Here is a 24777-nt window from a genome sequence, read left to right as displayed (position 1 = left end):
ATATATAAAATAAGAAGAAGAAGAGGAGGAAGAAGAGAATTAGGTGAATAAGTGGAAGGAAGAGGACAATATTAAAGAAGCTAAGTAGGAGGGGGGAGGAAATAAATAAGTATAATGAAAAGTAGGAGAAGGAAAAGTAAGAGAAGAAACAAATAAGAAAGATATAAAAAAGACAACAAAGAAAAGGAAGAGGGGGAAAAGAAGAAAAGAATGAAAGAAAAGGAGAAAAGGGAAAATACAAGGAGAAGAAAAAGAAGAAGGAGAGGAAGAGGAGGAAATTGAGAATGAAACGATGACAAGAAGGGAAATATAAAAAGACACATAGCTCAAATGAAAGGGAGTGATATGCTCAACACTTATTGTGTGTAGGTGTTGGTTAGAGAGATAATGCATTGGATGAAATCTTGATTTACTTCACTTTTTGCATCAATGGTTTACACTCAATCTTAAGGCTTGCAATATGATCAGAATAACTTGAATCATTCGCTGCCTTTTCCTATACGATCACCTTAGTTGTTTGCTAAAATTTCAAAGCCTTCGAAAGACAATTCAAATGTGGGGCCTATCCAAATGCCATAGTGATTAACTGATGAAAATAGGAGACAATAGAAATCATTTAGTTATAACTAGACTATAGTAGGTAGATAATATCATATTGACAAATAGGTGAATTTCATGTAGCAAAGTGCTCGATGAGAACAAATTGAATGAATTTTATTTTCTTCTAAATGTAATAGTAGGTGGTGTGAATACCCATTGAGTTTAGAATTTATGATAATGAAGCTTACTTATCTTCTTAATTATCTTGTCCAAACATACAATGACCTTATTAGTTGTACAAATATATATTTTAAAAAAAACCAAAATGTTTCTCTAATTCACCTTCAACATCACTTCAAGGTAACCTGCACCTTAGGGTGTGGTTGCTAGTTATTATTGATCACAGTAGAAATAAAAAAAGAAGGTTGTAAATCATGACCACTCTTAAACATCACACACTAAGGAAGAAATTAATCTTGGAAAAATAAGTCAACTTTGACTATTTAACACTTTTAACCCCACAATCAAAGTTTTAACCCCACAATCGAAATTTAGCGTCCATGTTTAAGCCGTCAAATAATGCACAAATTAAAGGCGTAGAAAGCCTTGTTTATTTATTGTTATTATTGCTCACGAAATGGAAATAATGGATCTAGGGAGTGAAGTTGACGGGGTAGACAAGATTCTTATTCGGATAGAAGAGCCCAAAGTGGCGCTCGATCTCCGGCCCGCCCTTCCCATTTTCATTGAACATGGCGAAAATGTAAGTGTCAATCGGTTTCCCAGGTCTCCTCGGCGTCCCCTCGTTGGACAAAACATGCCTCACAAGATTGTTATTGTACGCCCTCGCATTCTCCACGTTGGCTGCCTCGTCATCACCCGCAGAGGGCCACCCGCTCTCCGTAATCACCACGTTAACCCCTCCATGCCCCTCCCTCTCACACGCCGCTATCAATGAGTCCACCATCGCATCAAACAAACTCCTGTACTCTCGCCCTCCGTCATACACAACCGTGTTGGACGACTTGAACAGCGCGTAGTCCAGCGATATCTGGGCCTTGTTGCCAACATAGCTGAAATATGGGTACACATTCGCCAACAACGGAGCCCCGTTGTCAGTCAAGAAGCTCAGCAGGGGCCGCAGCGTGTCCTTCAGATCGTTGCGGAACTCCCCCTGCGAAGGCGGGTATGAATTCCCCAACACAGACGACGCGTGCGTGGTCGACACTTTCACATTGTTCTGCAGATTCGCCGCGCGGACTGCGGTCTGAATGTTTCGCATTGCAGGGAGTAGAAACGGGACGAATCTCTCGTTTCCATAATGCAACACTTCGTTTCCGACAGAAATGTATTTGATGTTCGTCGCCGGGTAGAAAGCGGCAACGTTGTCGTTCACCCACCCGTTCGCTGCCGCCTGGTCGCCCGCTATAATTTGGAGCTCATCGTTGCCCACTCCAACTGTTACTTCTATGCCCTTGTTCGCCAGGGATCTCTGAGCTTCATGATGCGCTTGGAATATTCTTACTTTTCCGATGTTGTGCTGCTTCAGCATCTCCACAACCTCGCTTGGACTAGGCAGATTGTTGCCCAGCATTCCATAACACACTCCAACTGCCCCGCATATTATTTCAATTCAACGTTAGAAAATCACAAACACAAATGCATAACTAATATTTCGCTACTAACGATTTAACAATAATTGCAGAAAACATAATAACTAAGCCTACCTCTGGGCGCCATTGATGGATCTTTAATTGGATGCTTGTGATTTCAACAGACTCACTTATTCCAAAAGATAAATTTGAAACCAGAAAAGCCTACGCTCCTTGATGCTAACGATTTTGATTTTAGGACGCAATGCTTGTGATTGATAATTTTAGTTCAAGGATAGGTATTTATAGTTTTACAATTGTGTTACAATTCAAAGCAGGCGGCTTGCTTGCTGGCTAGGTCATTGCGGGGCACTGTTCAATTTCTGACTTGAGTATCTTGTCTTAATCAAGATGACCACGCAGTTTGTCTGCTGCTTCTGTAATCGTAACAACATGATGGAGTTGCAAACTAAAACGTAAATCTTACGAACGGGGAAAGGGAGTAAGATCCTTGTTTTAGTTTATGATTTAGACGTTTCTGAGTTGCACTGAATGTCTTTTATTGCATAATGACTTTGCATCCCTTTCAAATTTTAAGAGGGCAATATATATCTTAACAAATAGAATTCAAAGGTGACTTTTCCATTCAATGATAAAATTGATGTAAAATTCCAGAACCTTGAGTTTGAGATATTGGTCCGGATCAGATTTGGTCTTCTATCTATGTAAAAAGAATCTTGGTTGAGCTCGACGAGTGTTAATACATAATTGGTATCTAAATAATTGTTGGGAACCAGTCAACAAGATAAAACCCTAGTTGTATTAATGTTTAATAGTGCTTTGAATATATTTTTTCCTGGTTCTTCGTCGATGTTCTCTGGCTTTTTCTGCATGATAGTGTTCCGCCAGCCTACTTAGCAAGTCAATGGCTCTTGAGCCTTAAAATATATCTTCAATCCAGCTCTGTCCTATTCAATACTATTTTTTATTTTCTATTTTTTTATTGTTTCACATGTATCTAGGATATGTGTAAATCTTTAATAGATTTAAAAAAAAAAAAGTTGTTTCAAGTACATCTAGAATATGTATCAGTCTTGGAGACTTTTTTATTGTAATTTTTTAATTTTTGGAATCTAGTTACAATTGTGAACATGCACATATCTTATAGGTTTATTGAATTGAAGTGAAAAGATATACTGAAAACTAGGCACGATATTAGGAAAATATAGTAAATATTATTTTTATATAAATTTATATACAGATTCTTTTGGAACATAATTATTTTGTGATATGAATATCATGATTTAACTGTATGATTTTGAGTCAAACTCGATGACCCATGTTTCATGAGTAGTGATTCAACATGAATCCATCTCTCATGAGAATAAATGGAACACTTAGCACTCATTGGATCTAGGTGATGCTCATAGGGGTGAAGCACCGGGACTTCCCGGGAGGTCACCCATCCCAGTACTACTCCAGCCTGAGTGCGCTTAACTACAAAGTTTCCTCCATAATTAAACCCAAAGCTTGCAACCCCATTTGTAAAACCTTCACCAAGTGTTGTGCCTTATGAACCATTCATTAGAAAGCCCCTTAAGCTCATCAATTGATAAGTAGGAGATAATTTCCACAGCAAGTTAAATTGTGATATGAATATCAGGATTTAACTGTGTGATTTTGAGTCAAACTTGATGACCCATGTGAAGGTTTTGCAAATGGGGTTGCAAGCTTTGGGTTTAACTATGGAGGAAACTCTGTAGTTAAGCGCACTCAAGCTGGAGTAGTACTGGGATGGGTGACCTCCCGGGAAGTCCTGGTGCTTCACCCCTGTGAGCATCACCTAGATCCAATGAGTGCTAAGTGTTCCATTTATTCTCATGAGAGATGGATTCATGTTGAATCACTACTCATGAAACATGGGTCATCGAGTTTGACTCAAAATCACACAGTTAAATCCTGATATTCATATCACAATTTGACTTGTTGTGGAAATTATCTCCTACTTATCACATAATTATTTTGTTTCATATTTATATAATTTAAAATTTTATTTTGGTCAAGACTCAAAAATAATAAAACTAGTCTAGTTATTCCTCAATTATTTGAAGAGCATAGTGTTCTTTAATGTGATCTAATTCATAAATATAGAAAATAGATGTAAAATCGTATTGTTGTCTTTTTATTTTTTAAGTTCAAAAAAATTAGAAGTTGTCATTTGAGAAGATAAGTTACATCTAATGCATAACCTATCCCCAGTTTATGACTATCACTTGATTTCTTCATCATCCATATGCTATAGAGAGACATTAGATAATGATAGCTTAAGATTTTAATAAAATTTATGTGTGTGTGGGGATGACTGTATTTACATTATTTAGTAATTTCATAATAATAATAGAACATGCAAATACATCAAAAACTAGACACATATGATACTTAGTTGTAACAAGTGCCACATAGTGGTATGTACTTGCCATTAATTAAAATTATAGTAAAAAAATTATTTATAATAAATAAAATATAATATAATTTTGGTTTTGTTTTATAATACTACACTAATTAAAATAATAATATAATAATATAAATAAATGAGTCATAGACAAAATGAGGTTTTGCATTTGATTTTCTTATTTTCTTATTTTGAATTTTTAAATATAATTAGGGTTTCTATTTAGAATTTATAATAGTATAATATAACTAGTGACGAGTGTGTTAAAAGAAGTAAAGTGTAGTGTTACTATTTAGTAAAAAATATTGAATAGAGGTTAAATGTGGAGAAAAACTAATAATCATATTAATTCAATATACTATTTGATTTTGTGCAAAATAACTTCACAATTTATATTAACCATGTTCTCTTTCATAAACTTTAGCCGAAAATGTTGCCATATGGAGAACCTCCCAAAAAAAGGCTCCTATAACACAAAATCTATTCAACCAATCATAATTTTTTTACAAAATATAAAATATATAAATTAATAGAAAAGCTTTAGAAATATTTTAATAATTAAAAAATCATTGTTTGTGATAGGTGGATTGATGTTAAACTAATTGAGTAATCTTGCAAAGTGAATGCAATAGTACTAGCCTACGACAAGTACAATAAGGAGATTTTAAATTACATTAGAAATATACAAAATAGGTAACCAAAGTATAAATATGTGGTACTTAGAAATAAAATTATGAGTACTTGTTAGTGCTTTTCTTAAGAATTATATATAAGTGTGGCTTTAACATTATTAAGTAAAGTTCATAATAATAATGGAATATGAAAATATATCAAAAAATAGGTACATAGTATACTTAGTAAAATAAGGATTTTTTAAAAATAAACTAGAATATGTAAAATAGGTAACCAAACTATAAATATGTTAGGCTTAAATAAAATTATGAGCATTCAATAGTGTCGGGTAACTTGTATACACTATATTTTTATTATTTTTTATAACTTGAACTCATAAATAATTTGACAGATCAAGATAACAATAATGCTTAATTGAAAATTATCTAACATGTTTATATTTTTTTAGCTACATGCAAGTCTATCCAAATTGCAACATTATGACATCTATAGATAAAAAATTGTTAAAATAATTTACATTCGAGTTTGATCAAGGAAGAATCTCATTAACCATGAAACTCTTTTATGTTTGTACAAGCCATTTCTCTTATAAGATTTAGACAACAAAAAGTGAGGTGAATCTAAAAAATGTTTAGATAATTTTATTTCTAGAGATAGTACCTCTATTTCAAATTGCCATTCCACCTAGACTAAAGTAAAGTTTTCTTTATTGTTTATTAAAACATAACAAAGATAAATTTAATATATAAATATACATGTGAAAAGATGCCTATAATAAACTCTAGTAACCCTCTATCATTTAAAAGGATAACAAGAGCTCTGAAAGAGCTAGAGTCCCTGCCTTTTATATCTCTAGTTAAAGTGTACTGACAACAATTCTCCAACTCATAACTTTAATTATAATTTTAGAAACTTCTAATGATTTTTTGATAGTGGAGAGTGGTCCTGCACAAATTAATTGGGGACCTATTCAATAGTCAGTGTTGGGAAGGATGACGAATGGGCACTGGCTAGCCGAGTACAAATATCCAACCATTTAGCCAGTGCAATAGTGTTGGCTTAATTTGAGAGGCATACTTTTTGAGTTATAGTATTGAATCAATAGAAATCCATGTAGACAAATATTAAATGCCCATTTGGTAAGATATGTATTTTTATTTGATGTATAGATATTTCCTCAATTATTTTTATTAAAAATGTTTAACTTCATTTTTTTATACTTCAATTCAAAATAGGAAGAAATATAGTTTCATTTTTAAAATAAAATTTTCAGTTTGTAAAATTAGAAATTATTAAATTACTAGAGTTTAAAATTTTAATATTATTTATAGGTTATTTTTTGTTATCATATTGTAGTGATTTTAATAAATATATTGTAAGCTTAGTTACATGTTTAGAAAATATTAATTTGTAAAAAAATAGATTATATATATATATATATATATATATAATTTTGATAATTTTTACTATTATTTTAAAATAAAAAAATTAATATCATTATTAACATTAATTCTTGAATTGGGTTGGCTTTTCTATAGCTAGTAGACTTATAGAAGAAGCATTAATATATATATATATATATATATATATATATATATATATGTACATATATATATATATATATATGTACATATATATATATATATATATATGTACATATATGTATGTACATATATATATGTACATATATGCACACACACACACACACACACACACACACACATATGCATTAGGTCTTTAAGTTACCAAAAATTTATTATAAAGTGGAGATTTTATTATCCTTCAATATAGAAAGGATGATATTGTTCAATATAGACACAAGAAATAGAAAGATTTTTTAATTGAACAATTTATAATATTTGCATCAAATCTACATTGTAGTTTTAATATCTCCAATGTAATTTTAAATTTATCATATAAAGTGTAGATACATTTTTTTGTATTTTCCTATCTTTATCCATTTGTGTTGTTTGATACATTTTAAAGTCTTTCAATATTATTTGGAACCCAATTCTTAATTTATTTTTAAGCTACCAATTTTTATAATTAGCATTTGTTTTTAATTTCTAAGCACTAGATTTTAATCTTTAATATATTTGTATTTTTGTACTATAAATTGAAAAAAAAATGAACTCTTTGATGATTTCATATAATTTTCCCACACACACACACACACACACACACACACACACACACATATATATATATATTAGGTCAATTGTTTGTGCATTTTGTAAAATATTTATTATCATAAATTTTATGCTTGGGTGTACTGATCTATTTGTATTACTATTGCTATAGATGTAAGTATTTTAACCGACAACTATTAGTAAGTCATCTACATTTTTATGAATTGAGTAGTAGCTACTAGTAAGTCATCTAGATTTTGTATGAATTGAGTGGCAATTCCCTGCAAGTCATCTAGATTTTTGCTAATAAAATTATGAGTTTTCAAACTTTATAGTTTTGAGACTTTGATCTCATCAATGATATGTATATTCTATAGAGGTGGATGGATTTACTAGAATGATGATTCTCGCTGGAAAGGGAAAGTTTACTAGATTATTTATTTTAATCTCAAAAAAATTGAGCAATTTGAAAGCTTCCAATTCTGGAGAGCAAAGAGTGACAAATTTCTTCAAAAGAGAGTTTGTCTTTGCCTGAAGTTTGAGTGAAAATGATACCTTTAATGGACCAAACAACTTCAAGAAGCAATTTAGTTTGTTCATGGTGACCATAATCATGGTGTTGTTCATGGAGTTCTTTTTAATGGGGTTTCCTTCGATCTACATCCGTCATTCCTCATCCAGTACAAAACCACTAAAGAAAAATTAAATTTTCCCCACTAGGCACCCAAACACGATAGGACCAGGCATAAAATTTGATATTATCTCATTCACATGATAGAAGAATGTGCCAGCAAGCTTGTAATGCTCCGCTAGGGAACCCAAAAGAAACTAACCTAAAGTTTGACTAAGTTTGTCAAATATTTATTTTTTGAAAGATAATAACATCAACATATAATATAGTGGAAGTAATAACTCACATACATACAACCATCATAAATAGATTACATCTCCTAAGGGTCCCATGATGTTGAATCACATTTAAGTTTAATTAATACTAAATCTAACACATAACCAAAATCTACATCATGGAATAATCACAAGTACGATTCTATTTAAATAATAATAAAATTACAAAGGATGCCACTTGACATACTAGAATGCCTAATCATCCACTGTACAAATCACAGGGTATGAAAATATTAGAGGATATACATCATGAAGAAAATACATAATCTCAAAAGATCTCTAATAATCAAATACATACAACAAAGAATAATCATCCAATAGAAATACAAGATTAGATAGAAAGGAACATCTGCATAAACACATCTAGCAATGACATCTAGCTGTCAGATCTCAATGGTATAAGAAAAATGCACTGTCACCTGACCTCATGGAACCTAAATGGCCCACTCCCACCGTACTAAGGAGATAAACTGAAGTCTCATACAAATATCAATCCAAAAGTCAAAACTAACATCTAGGTCAAGGAAACACCTGATAGCTATATATCTCAAAGGTACCAAGACACAAGTATCATCTAATCCTAGAGGCAACAAGACATGTGGGAAATCTACTATGTAAGTGGGAAAGTGTTATTGTATGAGGTGACTCTAAGGTTACCCTGGCAGCCTCTTTGGACTTTGGCCCCCTAGTGTCTCTATGTGGCACCAGTATCCTTTCATACAAACAAGGCATACTAACGAAGCAAGGTCACAACCAAGCATCCTCTCTACTCCCATCCTAGCCTGTACTAGCACTCGAGGCATGGGCGAGAAAAAGCACTGACTCTTATTAATTCATTTTAAAACCCACTTAATGAAATGTTATCACTTATTAAAACAATGCCACTTGACATAACTAGAATGCCTAATCATCCACTGTACAAATCATAGGGTATGAAAATCTCAGAGAATATACATCATGAGGAAAATACATCATCTCAAAAGATCTCTAATAATAAAATAAATACAACAAAGAATAATCATCCAACACAAATAAAAGATTAGATAGAAAGGAACATCTGCACAAACACATCTAGCAACAACATCCAGCTATCGGATCTCAATGGTATAAAAAAAATGCACTGCCACCCGACCTCATGGAACCTAAATGGTCCACTCCCATCGTACTGAGGAGATAAACTCAAGTCCCATACAAATATCAATCCAAAATTCAAAACTAACATCTAGGTCAAGGAAACATTTGATAGCAATATATCTCAAAGGTACCGAGACACAAGAATCATCTAATCCTAGAGGCAACAAGACATGTGGGAAATCTACTATGTAAGTGAAAAAGTGTTATCGCATGAGGTGACTCTAAGGTTACCCTAGTAGCCTCTTTAGACTTTAGCCCCCTAGTGTCTCTATGTGGCACTAGTATCCTTTCATACAAACAAGGCATACTAACAAAGCAAGGTCACAACCAAGCATCCTCTCTGCTCCCATCCCAGCCTGTACTAGCACTAGAGGCATGGGCGAGGAAAAAAACTGATTCTTACTAATTCATTTTAAAACCCACGTAATGAAATTTTATCACTTATTAAAACAACTTACAATGAGTTACCAATGTAGTCACTCTGGGCTCCAACTTCCATTGCAAGCCACTTCCAAACATACACATAGATTACCTACCCTAGGCTCATGAATGTACAAATCATAGAACCATAGCTTTCACTTTGAGTCCTTTACAAGAAACTAGAAAACACCTATAGATAAAACACAGTATTCACCTATGTCCTTTACAAGCAACTTGAAAGCACCTGAAGACTAATCATAACATTCACCTCAATCCTATGCAAGCAATTGGAAATCACCACAAGATAAATCACAATAATCACTTTAGTCCTATACAAGAAACTAGAAAGAATCAAAAGATAGTTGATCGAAGACTCAAAGCTTACACCAGAAAAGTCACACCATTCACCTCAGTTCTATACAAGAAACTGGAAACAATTAATAAACAACATATCAATTCTCATCATAGAAAACACATGACACATCACCATGGTCATGTATAAAAGATCGTATACAAAACATTATCATGACATCACATGATAGTTCACCAAAATAGTAACTCCCAACCTTTGGTAGACATCCAAAACTGGTCAACACTCTAAGTCAACCCCAAACCCAATACACAAGAAATCATACAACTAGAAGTTTAGTTTCATAGTTTTTGTTTGGTTTCAAAAACATATAGTTTTGATTTAATTGTAAGGTTTGATTTTATGTTTCATTATAAGTTTTTGGTCTAATAAAGTTTACAAATGTTCCCTTATAACTGAACCCCTTTTCACTTTAAAATCTGAACACACAATTAACACTAACTCACAAAATCAATGTCTTTATTAAATTATAAAACAAATTAAATAATAATTATTAAATTATTAAATAATATCTAACATTAATTTAAAATAATTTAAACATATTAATTAAATTAATTAACAAAACTATATTTAATAATATTTATTAAATATAATTTAAAACATATTAATTAAATTAATTAAAAAAACTATATTTAATAATATCTATTAAATTAATTTTAAAATTTAATAAAATAAAATTAAAAAAATAAAACATAAATTAAAGCACTTTTAAAGGCCCGCTGACTGGCCTTAAAGGCTATCACAACAACTTGCTATGACCACAGCAGAGTATTGTGCATCAACAGTAGTATCTATGGTTGTTGCAATAGTACCTATTGCTGCCACACCAATTCTGTTGCGCATACAACAATACCTGTTGTTGCCGCAATAATTATGTTGTATGTAGAGTAGCAAACCACCGCCAGTCATGGAGGATAAGGAGAGAGGTGGGTGGGGGATTTTTGGCCCCACCAACCATTTCATTTATAAATTAAAAAAAAAACAAATAGAATTGTTGATAACCTACCAGCATTGAAATTTTCAATTTAATTTTTTTTTCCTTGAAATATATATTATATATAATTCTATAATTATCACTCTATGTGTGTGTCTGTCCTTTTAGAAAAATATTTCACAGATTAAATCTGATAGAAGAAATAGGGATAATTTAATTGAATCTATATAAAAAATCTTGATTTCTTTTTCAAACCCTACTCGTATCAAAATATAGTTCTCTAAAATTTCAAAAAATGAGAGTTTCTTATTCAAAATTCATATATAGATAATCTTGAAACAAAGAACAATGAAATTTACAACAAGAGTTTCAACCCAATTAAAATTTTTGAAAACATAATCCACAACAAACACAGAGAAGACATGGAAATCAAAGAACAAGCAACTATTGCATAAACCCACAAGATCCTACTTGGATCTGATGCTAAAACGATGAACGAAAAGAGTTGATAAGCAATTCCCTTTCTTCTCAAAACCTTCTTCTCAGAAATTGACTCCTCCAAATCTTGGTATCTAGAAATGAACTCTAATTTCCTAATAAAGAGCTTTCCCCAAATCAAGGCTTCGATTATGCAATCACGCGAAACCCTTTTTTCTTTATTATATTATTGTATTTTAATTTTCATGTGCAACCTTTTTACAACTTTAATTAAAAATATCTTTATTAAATCAATTTCTTTCTCTCTTTTATTAAATCCCGAGACACTTTTGATTAAATACTTATTAATTTAACTAATAATATTATTTAGAGTTTATTATTAAAATGAAACTCCTAAATAAATTATTATTAAATAAAATAAATATAAATATACCTAGATTAGAACTTTAATAAGATCTTTTAAATTTAATTATTTTATTTAATCAATTTCTCAATTAATTAAATATAATTAAATATTAAATTATCTTTATAATATTTTTATTAAATTATCTTTTAATAATTTGATTTAATTATAATTAAAAATCACAATAGACTCACAAGACGAACTATGAAAGCCCATCATAAAGTATAGAATATTAAAACAAACTCAAGGGCCAAAATCACGAATTCACGTCACTTGAAAAATTTAGAAGGGTAAAACTTAGATACTTGTCCTACTTTCTAGGAAAATTAGCGTAGGGTTAGGATTTGGACTCAACAACTATCTCCCCACTTTTACCATTGAGATACTATGATAGGGCACACTCATCCTGACTATTCAGGGAAGTTGATGCTTGGTACCTGCAATCTGCATAAAATTTGAGCATGTACATACACATATAATACTAAAGTAAACATGCAATGACAGGAAGTGGTGCATCATGTAGATCCCCACTAAATAGGTGACTACAACTCCCTCCCTCAACCATATCAAAAACGTCAAACATAAATTAAAATAAGCAAGTACACCATACACATGCAAGTATGGGGTAAGTAACCATATAATTGCATATAAATAATCCATCTACCTATCATCATGAGGTAACTGAAAATCACTAATTGAACATACATATATCATTAAATTGAAATAATCATGAACACATGAAATACCAGAGTATCAAGTAGCTCATCAAATATATTAACTGAATATGAAATAACATCTAATCAAATTCGGTAACCAAGTACCGCTAATCATAAGACATAACCATCAAACTGGCCTAAAAGAATTTAGCAATACAATCTGAAAAGTAAACTAGGGGTAGGCATTACAAAGCTCCCTCCCAAAATGCTTGGTTGTATTTCACATTGTTGATTGAAAGAAGTATAAGCTGCCCTTTCCCTTTTACTTTTTTTAAAAAATAATTGAACTCCAACCACAATTTACATCTTGTAGTGTGTTGCACCTGCACTAAAGTTGTTGATGTTAATTAATTCTAACAGTAAGTTCACCTCTAGCTTGATCTAATAATTTATGAATGATGAGTTGTTCAATTTCAACTTGAATGGTGGATCTTTATCTACATGTATATGTTAATATGAATGTTGATGGTATTTCTTTGGGGGAGTATCCTAAGCATTGGAGAGTAAGAAATCTTACATTAATGACTATTTTTGTCATTGATGTCAACATAGTAGTAAGTCTATGAAGACTAATAGAGTAGTAGACAAAGATCTTAGTAGAGAGCACTATTGTTAGATTGGATTGGATGTTGATGCTTCCCATATGAGGGAGTATTTGAGATGAGTTGAGTCATTGAGGACTCTTGGTATTTGGTATTTGGTATTTGGCATCGAATAGTGTCTTTGGACACCCGAGTTGGTCATAAATTGAAGTAGTAAATTGACATAATGAGGCCTTTGTCATTGATGTCAATGAGGGAGAAGAGTGCTTGAAAATCATCTCCTAAGTATGGATGGGGGAGAGATACTTTATTAGGGAGATTTAGAAAGATTCATGAAGATTCAAAATAGAGCAGTGTTTAATAGGTTTTTAGATTTGATTATTGAAAAAGATTTGAAAAGATGAGAACAACAACAACATCGGCAAAAAAGTACTATTTGGTATTCTTGGAAGTTTTTTTTAAAAAAAATCTATGTTACCATCAATGCCAAAGGAGGAGATTGTTAGCATTAATGTTGATGGTATTCCTTTGGGGGAGTATCCTAAGCATTGGAGAGTATTGACATGTTATATTCTTGATTGTATTTGTCATTGATGTCAACATAGTAGTAAGTCTGTGAAGACTAACATAGTAGCATACAAAAATCTTAGCTATATGGACAATGTTTTGATTGTCAGGTGATGGGCGTTCGTGGACATGTTCTATACAATGTCCTGATGTTAAGGTTCAATTCGCAGTATCTAAGTCAAAGATGTACAAAAGATATGCATAATTTACAAAGAGCAGTACAAAAATAGAGTACCTAAGAAGTGGTTTTTGATGTTTGTATTATATCTTCTAACAAAGATATAATCTGGAGATGCATGGTCAACTAGTGACATAAGATAGTTTAATGATGACATCAACAAGTGCACAAGCCCTAGTATCGTACGTGTGAGGAGTTGTATAGACTGTGAGCTGACAGTGCTATTGTAATTATGAATTAATTAATTATCTTATTATAATTAATTGGGAAAGCCTCAAGGCCGACTCAAGGTATTATTTTGAAGATACAATATAAAGGAAAGATGTTTTCCTTGTTTGTAAGAAGTAAGTAATCATTACATTGAATGTGAAGTGCGAAAAGGAACATAGTGTTTGGTGAATGTGAGTAAGCAATCCAATTGATTATTAGATGCGAGATTTGTGATCTAGTTACAAGATCAAAAGGAGCAAAAGGAATATTTATATTAGTACATCATCTTGTGGGTACCATCCCCATAGGGGTTTTCCTTGTGATCAAGGGTTTCCCTACTTAACATATCTAGTGTTATTGTGCATGAGTACTTTGTTGTAGTTGCTGATTATATTGCTCACACAGTTAAGTTTATTTAAGGTTGTTAATTGTGATATTAGTTGGATAACTAATTCACCCCCTACCCTCCCCCCACCTCTCAGTTATACTGGTGGACTACATGTTCTAACAACATATGCCTAACTAGATGATCATCTCACAGTTCTTCACCATGGTTTCTTGTGTATGCAGTGTTTATGTGGTGATAAATGGAGCAGTTATGGGTGTAGCATGAAGATCGTGGCCAACACTAACTATGTTGTCGGTGTTGGATCATATCCATGATTTATCATAGTGGGGGCCTGTAGTAGATGCCCCAGTATAATCTGATCTAGTGCAAAGCTATCCATACACAATTGTGAAGTTATCAAAATATAATTGCGGTTATGTTTCAGTCTAAATATGTATTCGTCAATGGTGTAACAAATGAAGGCAGTGTGGTCTCTCTCCCTAATTGCAGTCACCGCCAGTGTTTAATTTTTATGTTTTTTTCAATTGATAAAGTGGAAAATTGAATGTTCTGGAGAGATCTGAATTTCTATTAATTTTCTAAATTGAAAAAATAGTTAAACTCCTGAGAAAAATAGCCTTATTCAATAGAAAAAAAGAAATTAACACATAAAAATTGATTTTAAAAATAAATCTTTTTAAACATTAGATATTTGAAATATTTTTAGATTATAAATTAATACACAAGTGTGAAAACGTTAGTTCCCTACCTATATACAAGTAGGGACTAATTTGATAACCTTTAATAAACCACTTCATAACTCTACTAAATAATCTAGATAACTCTAGTTTTGATTAAGTAAAAGTAGGTTTTAAAGGACCTGAAACCTTTACAACAACAGAGTTACGGAAACAAGCAAGAGAAAATAACTACAGAGAAAAGAAATCGAGACCAAGCATGAAACAAATCTCAGACAACAAAAAGAGGTCACAGAGGACAGTGCTGGAAAAAATAGCAAAAGTCCAGCAAAGGAATAGTAACCGACCAACTAAGGAGTATTGATCAGATTCACAGCCTGGTCCACCAGAGAATGCATTGTTGCAGTAGTAGCTTTGACCTCGTCTTTTCTACTGGTTTCCTCAATCTTCTTCGAATGGGCCTGGGTATGCATACTTGGTCCTCAAGAATCAGCCCCCAAGGGAGAATCCTGGTCTTTACCTACCTCATTCTTCTTCAGGAAGGTAGAAACATTTTCCACCATCTGCTTAAGCTGTTTGTCCATGTTGCCCAATCTGGATTCAAGTTTTGACACCTTCCTCTAGACACTGCTAATATCCTTGTCCATAACCCTCTGTTTAGCATCCATTAGAGGAATCTTATGCATCAAATTTTTAACTTCTTCAACATTTCCTATGACCTCCGAGAGCTTGTCAATATGTTGTCTTAGGGTTCTTCCCCTCTGGCTGTTTTGGAAAATTGTTCCATTTCCTTGTTTAGCAGAAACATTTTATGCTTTAAGATGCCAATGTCATTCTGAATAGAGCCCAAGTTGCCAAACATACCTTTAGAAAACCCTAAACCACTATCACCCCCATTAGATTTAGATCCCTGCTCATCAATATCAGCATCAAAATCATCTTTAACTTTCTTAGCATTTTTATTGACCTGACACCACATAGGCTTCCTTTTCCTCTCCAGGCATTTAGCTAAAGGCTCGTCATCAGAATGCATAGACACTCTTTCATCTAGACAACCCTTGCCTTTACCTTTACTACCTCCCCTATTTTTGATGTGCTCGTGAACAATTTCTTCAACAAAATCACTTTCTCTCTCCTGTTCAGAATCCTCCTTCTCAGTTTTCTTCTTCTTTTTCTTGTTGCTACCACTAGAACCAATTTTAGGGCTAGCTAGACCTCCTTTAGCCTCATCTTGTGAATCAAAGTGATAGCCTTTTTCTTGAATACTCCCTTCGGTATCTTGATCTTCCACTTTAAAATTCCTTGGTTTCTGGATTTTTTAAGATTTGAGCACATTCATGATCAAAATCATAAGCGCTTCATGGCATACATGTTCCCCAATTGGGTCATGTTGAATGGCTTGAGTAGAAATGGCAAGAGATTGCAATAGGTAGGAAGGAAAATTCACCCTAATATTATGTCAAAAATGGTTTGCAAGCACAAAGTGATAACCATACAATTAGGTATATCTACCATCCAAAGTTAAATATTCCATAACGACAAAGAAAACAAATCGCCATGAATGAGACACAGAAGCCGGGTTAAAGTAAGAAGTACCTATCTTAACCAGACGGTTTCTTTCCTGTTCAGTCTCAACAAAGTCCTCAATTGCCTTGTCTGATATCTTCCTTTCCTTGTAGAAATTCATCCCATCCAAATCCAACCCAGTAGCCCCCGCAATGGTCTCAACCGTAACCTCCATCCTCTGATTCCAGACTAAAATCGAGCCATCCTTCCAATATTTTACAAACTGGTGCGTGATAGCAGGATTATTTCCTTTAAGTCTCTCCATGTAGCCGATAAAATTGCCACGCTTGAGGATATCCCAAACCTCTGGTTTATTCTTCCATTCTGTGCAACTAGGCGGTTCGACCCATTTATGCTTTCCCCCCATAATCTCTACAATAGACACCCTAATTTTCTTAGACTGAGAAACCAAAAACTCTCTACAAGATGAAGCTTTGGTTTCCTCACATTGAAGAACCCCAATCACCCTGCAATCACTACAACGTAAACATTGATAGAAAGAAGTAACCCATAATCCGTGCGAGCTACCCGCATTTCCAAAATAATTGCCCACTTCACTACAAAGAGGTAAAATCATAATTCCCTGACAACGTCATTATTAAAAGATTTTTGTTGGGATTTTCATTTGTCATGCTTGAAAAACTCGCGGCCATCAGCAGGTAGAGTGGCATATGAATCCCATATGATTTTTTGATCATTATAACATGCCACATTGGAAGCCCAATCAGCTAAGCCATTTGCTTCCCTATAATTATGGGAAATAATGCAATTTTGAAAAGAATTAATAATATCCCCAGCCTTAGATATAATGTTACTAATAATGTTACTAATGTTCCATGATGGTGGGTATATCTTCTTTAAGCAATTTATAATGTTCAGGGAATCACCTTCAATCCAAATATTTACCAGATTCAAGTCTTTGGCATACATAAGACCATAAAGAACAACTAAGGCTTTTGTAACATGATTGGTTTGACACCCCAAAGGTATAGCCATACCACCAAAAAAATCACCATTAGAATTCCTAATCACCACTCCACAACTAGTAGTGCTTGAGTTCCCTTTCGAGGCCCCATCGAAGTTCAACTTAAACCAATTAGTCGGAAGACAATCCCATCTAGCACTTTCCCTTGGGTTAGGATCCTTTGTATCTAGAATCAGGCTCGTAATATTCCAATTATTCATCACCCGCTCATCCCAATCATTAGAAGGTTGATGTCCCTTACCACAAATTTTGATATTTTCATGCAGAAGGACCTTGATTTTATGGAAAACTTGAATAGAGTTGGATTTCACTCCCCTAAAGATCCTATCATTACGTTCTTTCTAGACCCCCCCAGCAAAGATAAGGAAGTATAAAATCCCACAATTTAATAATTAGAGGGTTCTTAGAAGGAGCTTTCCAAGACAAAAATAACAATTGGATAGTAGCATGAGGGACCCAATCCATATTCATTAAGTTCCAAAATTTATCCCAAACCTTAGTAGTAAAGGGGCAATGGAGCATTGAATGATCCATTGATTCCTCATCATTCTTACAAAGAACACACCGATTAATAATGAAGAATCCCCTCTTCTTGAGATTGTCAAGGGTTAAAATTTTATTTTGCAAAAGAATCCAAAAAATGATATTAATTTTAGGAGTCATACCTTTTACCCAAGCCATTGCCCAGCAGGGAACTTCATAATCCTCAAAAGAATTAGCAAAAGATGACAAAGTAGAGTACACACCACTAGGATCCTTTTTCCAAATCAGAACATCATCTTCATGGTTTAGACAATAAGCATTCAAGCATTTAGCGAGCTCAACAAGATTCAAATCCATACTAAGAAGATTCACCCATGAGTCATTCTTCCAGTAATCACTAACCAAAGTACCAAACCGAGCCTTGCACTGCTCCATAAACCCTTTCCATCTTGGATCCTCATAGAGGGGGTAATCCAAAATCCAAATATCTTGCCAAAAAAGTATCTTCAAACCATTTCAGCCTTTCATTTGACTCCTTTCCTTAAAATGTGTTTAAATTTCTGAGCATTCTTCCAAATCTGAGATCCCCCTTGATCAGAATCAAAAAGAGGAAATGTTGAAAATCAAAGTTATTCCAATTATATTTATAATCCCAAATATTCCTCCATTCCCCCTTTTCCTTATGCCATCTCCAAAGAAGTTGAGCCAATAAAAGTTCATTCATAAAAGAAATCCTCCAAAGCCCAAGCCCTCCCTTCCCCTTAGGAATGCAAACATTCTCCCAGGCAATAAGAGGAAGTCTCTTTTTAGTCTCCATACCTGTCCACAAGAAAGTTTTCTGTATTTTCTCAATAGCAAGTGCAAAATTTCTTGAGATTTTAAAGATACTCAAAGCATAGAGCGGCACACTTTGGAGGATAGATTTCAAAACAATGACCTTCCCAGCCTGACTAAGGAGGGATCCCTTCCAGCAAGCAAATTTCAAGTGAATCTTGTCAATCAGAGAGTTCCAAAAATTATCAAGGTGAGATAAACCCAAAGGTAGCCCCAAATAAGTTCCACGCAAGGTTCCATTTTCACACCCAATAATCCTTTTAATATTTAATTGTCTAGCCTCACTAACATTAATAAAATAAATCACACTTTTATTCTAGTTAATGGTTTGGCCAGAAGCATCCCTATAGTCAGTCAAAGCCTTCTTAATATTCCTAGCATTTCTCACCGAGGCCTCCCCCATGACAATAAAATTGTCGACAAATTGCTGATGCAAGCACACTAGAGCAGAGGAGGAAGGGCTAAGACCAACAAAGTCTTCTTTAACAACCATATTATTAATAAATCTTCCCAAGCATTCAGCCAGGATAATAAAAAGAATAGGAGAGATTGGGTCTCCCTGTCTAAGGCCCCTGGAGGCTCTAATTTACTAACCCTTGGTTGTAAGCACTACAAGCAAGAAGCCCCACTATTTCACCAAGGGTCAATGGAAAACATTCTCAATTAAAATCCACAGTAGAGAATTGCCCTGTGGAAACTTCAACCTTGGTTGTAGACCCTACAGGCAAGAAGCCCCACCATTTCACCGAAGGGACAAGCCCATCTAGATAACTCTAGTTATACCTATACTACTATAATTTTTATTTTCAATCTCAAAATCATAATTTATCCTATAACAATTATTTTCTGATTTCATGGGTCCTCTTGCTCTTTAAAAATAGATTTCAAAATCTCTCGATAAGATCGAGTCTAAAACCTCCAATATTCGTAACTGTACAAAATATATATGCTTTCTAACATGTGACACCGCCACATGTTTTTCTAATTTAACATCAAAATCCAACATTACAGTCAAATCTCTCCAAAGCAAATTTATAAACATAGAATTTTCATATTCCTAATAGTTGAACTAATGTATGAAGATTGTAAATTTACGACGGATGCAAATCATCCACAAGCAAGAATGAAACTCGTCCGCGGTAAACTCTCATCCAGAATTGAACTTGGCCCATTCAAACAATCGACATGATGGAGGTTGTGATAAGCTCAACAGCTCACCCAGTTGCAGGTCAAACATGTATGCTAAAATATTCAGAATTCTCGATGATTATGTCGACTGGTCAAAGATTGTATATATTCTTATCCACACTATTAAAAAAACCTCAACCTTTTGAATTCTATTTGTTGAATGTATACACCGACTTCTTATAAAGGCGATGAAGTCACCACGTTGAAACAGATGCATCGTCATTATCCAATAAATGCATGGCATTTAATGCAACTCTCGAGTTGTTATTATGATTACGGACGCACTAAACAAACAGCGTGTTCATCTAGATTAAGACACAATCTAACTTTACTCATTCAGAAACATGAGCGGAAATTGAACTGTAGCACAGGACCCCGCAATGACCTAATCTGCAGGCGGCCGCCCGCCTTATACTGTAGCACCAATTGTAAATTATAAATACCCATCCACTCCCTTTGATTTTCATTTCGCAAGCATTGCGTCCTACATTAATAAAAATCATTAGCATTCAGAAGTGTTAGCTTTTCTGGTTTCAAGTATATCTTTCTAAACAAGTCAGCTCGTTGGAATCACAGGCAACCATTTAAAGATCCATCAATGGCGCCCAGAGGTAGGCATCATTATTATTAAGTTCATTATATTGTTACAATTCATATCAGATGGTTTTATTGCATGATAGTTTTTAGCATTAAAGTTTTGGGTCATACTATATGATCCACCATCAAAATACAAGAAATAAAAAAAATTTGAAACATTGATGCCATTGTAAAAGAAAAAAGATGATTGTTAGTATTGAAAGAATATTGGTCATGCATTCGTATTTGTGAATTCTTAGTGTACTCAAATTGAAATATGGGTGCAGTTGGAGTGTGTTATGGAATGTCAGGGAACAATCTGCCTCGTCCGAGCGAGGTGGTGGAGATGTTAAAGCAGCACAGCATCGGAAAAGTGAGAATATTCCAAGCGAATCACGAAGCTCTGAGATCTCTGGCGAACACGGGCATAGAAGTAACGGTGGGAGTGGGCAACGACGAGCTGCAGAAGGTAGCGGGCGACCAGGCGGCTGCGAACGGATGGGTGAAAGACAACGTTCGCGCATTCTACCCGGCGACGAACATCAAATACATTTCCGTGGGAAACGAAGTGTTGCATTACGGAAACGAGAGATTCGTCTCGTTTCTCCTCCCCGCGATGCGAAACATTCAGACCGCAGTCCGCGCGGCGAATCTGCAGAACAATGTGAAGGTGTCGACGACGCACGCGACGTCTGTGATTGGGGTTTCTTACCCGCCTTCGCATGGGGAGTTCCGCAACGATCTGAAGAACACGTTGCGGCCTCTGCTGAGCTTCTTGGCTGACAACGGGGCTCCGTTGCTGGCGAATGTGTACCCGTATTTCAGCTATGTTGGCAACAAGGCCCAGATATCGCTGGACTACGCGCTGTTCAAGTCGTCCAAGCCAGTTGTGTATGACGGGGGGCGTGAGTACAGGAGCCTGTTTGACGCCATGGTGGATTCATTGATAGCGGCGTGTGAGAAAGAGGGACATGGTGGAATTGACGTGGTGATTACGGAGAGCGGGTGGCCCTCTGCGGGTGATGACGGGGCAGCCAGCGTGGAGAACGCGAGGGTGTACATTAACAATCTCGTGAGGCATGTTTTGTCAAACGTGGGGACGCCGAGGAGACCCGGGAAGCCCATCGACACCTACATTTTTGCTTTGTTCAATGAAAATGGGAAGGGCGGGCCGGAGATCGAGCGCCACTTTGGGCTCTTCTATCCCAATAAGAATCTCGTCTACCCCGTCAACTTCACTCCCTAGTTGGGACATCACTCATTTCTTCTCTTTGTTACCAATAATGGCTATCTACGCCTTTGATTTGTGAATTACAACCTGCCTACTTATGCGTGTGATCAATAATAATAATAATACTAAAAGCTTTTTTTTACTTATATTTATTTATTTATTTGTACTTGTGACTAATAATAACATGAGATCAAGAAGTTGTGCTTGAAATTTTGTATTGTAGGAAAATTAGCAAGTGACAAATTGTGACAAATTTGTGATTATAAAAAAACTCATGAATGTTAGTGCGGAAATTAATATTTTGGATATAAGTATATGATTACACATTGGTTTGAAAATAACAATATAGTCATATGACTCATTTTGTTTGTAAAATAGATAGAATTGTATCATAGTCATTTGGACCAAAATAAATAAATAAATAAATATAATTTTTTAGATTAGTTATGAATACAACTAAGTATATATTGATTACTACTATAGTATCCTTCCTTTTTAGAAGAACTAATAAGTTTTTTTTATGTCTTCTACCTGTGAATTGTTGCTTATTTATTTCTTACTTTTACTGTGACCAATATTATAAATAATAAATGAGTTATTGATCTCTACATTGAATGATTTATAAGGAAAAATAATTGTTGAAGGTTTTATAAATAAGGTACCAAGATATTTCTATTGGAAAAACTTAGTCGACATATGCACTTACTTAGAGATCTTGAAAATTCTTAACCTTTAATCTTTATGAACATCAACTATGTGAAAAGCATATTGAGTGGATCATTTATGCTCCTAAGGAATTAATTTATGTAAATTGGTGCCTTTAAAAATGAGTCAATGTGATTTGAATCTTTAATAAAATATTACATAAAGTAGAACACGATGAATAACATACTTTCTCAGGTATGAATGATTTTTTGATTAAATGGTTCATAAGAAACAATACTTATTAAATAGGAAGTTAAATGAACTTTATCTTAAAAGAAAATTAATAATTAATTATGTTTGAGTTTGATTAATAGTAATCTAAATGACATTCTAAGATACATATTCTAAATGCATGTACAGGATAGTGTTGAATATAAGATGTAATTTAGTCGTCAACAAGCATTGACTTGTGATATTGCTATTAGAATTTAGTTCTGTAATTTTTGAGTCAAACTCATTGATCCATATTTTATGAGTAGTGATTCACATGAATCCATGTCTAAGGACAATAAATGGAACACTTAGCACTCATTGGATCTAGTTGATGTTCAAACAGGTGAATCATCCATCCCAATACTACTTAAGCTTGACTACACTTAACTATAAAGTTTCTTCTATGATTAAACCCACCATGTTCGCAACCCCATTTGCAAAGGTAACTCACTTTTTAAATAAAGTGACAAAACACAATCATTCAAATTCAATTTTAAAAAGAAGCCAACAAACATCGACAAAGAATAGGCAATATAAAAGGACTACGGTCTCTCTTTTTAAGGTAAAATTAATGATATTCTTCACCACTCTTTTCTTAATGAGAAGGAATGATATTCTAATAAAATATAGTCTATTAAACCCTCGTACAAACTTTTGATTACGTAGTTAAAGATTCTCCTATTTCATTATTTTGACTAGTTCTCTCCAATCATTTATAGACGAGTTCTGTATTAAAATATTAAAGTTCACCTACGCTTTTTTTTAAATAAATAAACGACCAAAAAATGATCCGCATCAATATCTTAAACTAAAGGTTCATGAATTTTACATTCATCTTATCATTTAAATGCAAAGTTGCCTTTGAATTCTATTTGTTTATGATACACATTGCCCTCTTCAAAATGTGACGAAGTCATCAATTGAAAGAGATGCACGAACATTATGCAATAATGGCATTCAATGCAACTTGTGTTGTAATGATTCTACAAGCACTAAACAAACTGCGTGCTCATCCAGATTAAGACAGACACTTGAAATTGAGCCACTCAGAAATTGAACAGGCAGCCGCCTGCCTTGAATTCGTAATATAATTGTAAAATATAAATACCCACGTGTGGCCTTTTTTTTCAATTCACAACTATTAACATCCAAAGGTGTAAGCTTTCCAGGTTTCAAATTTAGCATCTACTAGTGTTCTCCTATCATCAATATGATCCGTCCTATCTCCATCAATGGAAACATGAAGTGTGAAATCATCAACTCTATCTTATCATAAGCTGTAATCTATTGTTCTTTTACATACTAGAAATCACACCTTAGTGTGCAATGGATATGTCGTAGATATATAAAAGGTCAACTAAGTGTTTTTCCATGTTTGATCGATCCCTATCATCCTTTCTAGATCTCTTTGTCTGTTTACTAATCTATCTGACCATCTATATCTCTTAAATAAAAAATCCAATTATAGATTCTTCAATCTTCTAAGAAACATACCATAGTTACCACCCAATGCAAAAAAGAATCGGTATTCCAATTTTAAACACTCAAATTGTTAACTTTCGCATAAAAAGTAATGTCTAAGTTATCTAGATAGTGTGGTCTTTTCAATAGTTTTTAGGATGGGTGATCATGTGGTTTCAATCCAAACCCTTCATTTATGAATGTTATTGTGCATTGGTGAATGAATTGGTCAATATGTGTCTTATTTTTGTGAAGTTTCAAAATTCATTACGAGCACCAAAATTTAAATGATTGACACATGGTGATAATGTTGACCTCAATTTAAGCTGCCAAATCATGAAATGT

At 33.8% G+C, this 24777-nt stretch overlaps 2 protein-coding genes across 2 annotated transcripts; one reads left to right on the top strand and one right to left on the bottom strand.

The window, feature by feature from the left end:
* Positions 1–1117: 1117 nt before the first annotated feature.
* LOC149562549 (glucan endo-1,3-beta-glucosidase-like) lies at positions 1118–2396 on the bottom strand. Its single transcript, XM_089826038.1, has 2 exons — positions 2268–2396; positions 1118–2151 (listed from the first exon to the last, which is right to left on the bottom strand). The coding sequence occupies exons 1-2, from the start codon at positions 2278–2280 to the stop codon at positions 1193–1195; spliced, it is 972 nt and encodes a 323-aa protein (XP_089682164.1). The 5' UTR covers positions 2281–2396; the 3' UTR covers positions 1118–1192.
* Positions 2397–20705: 18309 nt separating this feature from the next.
* LOC149562548 (glucan endo-1,3-beta-glucosidase-like) lies at positions 20706–22199 on the top strand. The gene is made up of 2 exons (XM_089826037.1): positions 20706–20857; positions 21110–22199. Exons 1-2 carry the CDS (start codon positions 20845–20847, stop codon positions 22066–22068), a joined length of 972 nt encoding a protein of 323 aa, XP_089682163.1. The 5' UTR covers positions 20706–20844; the 3' UTR covers positions 22069–22199.
* The last annotated feature ends 2578 nt before the right edge of the window (positions 22200–24777 follow it).

Source organism: Cupressus sempervirens, chromosome 4 (genome assembly GCF_028749045.1).
Source record: "Cupressus sempervirens isolate cs-2001-9-10 chromosome 4, ASM2874904v1, whole genome shotgun sequence".
Taxonomy (NCBI): domain Eukaryota; kingdom Viridiplantae; phylum Streptophyta; class Pinopsida; order Cupressales; family Cupressaceae; genus Cupressus; species Cupressus sempervirens.
Note: the sequence above shows the minus strand (reverse complement) of the source record. Positions and strands in the feature narration are given on the sequence as shown.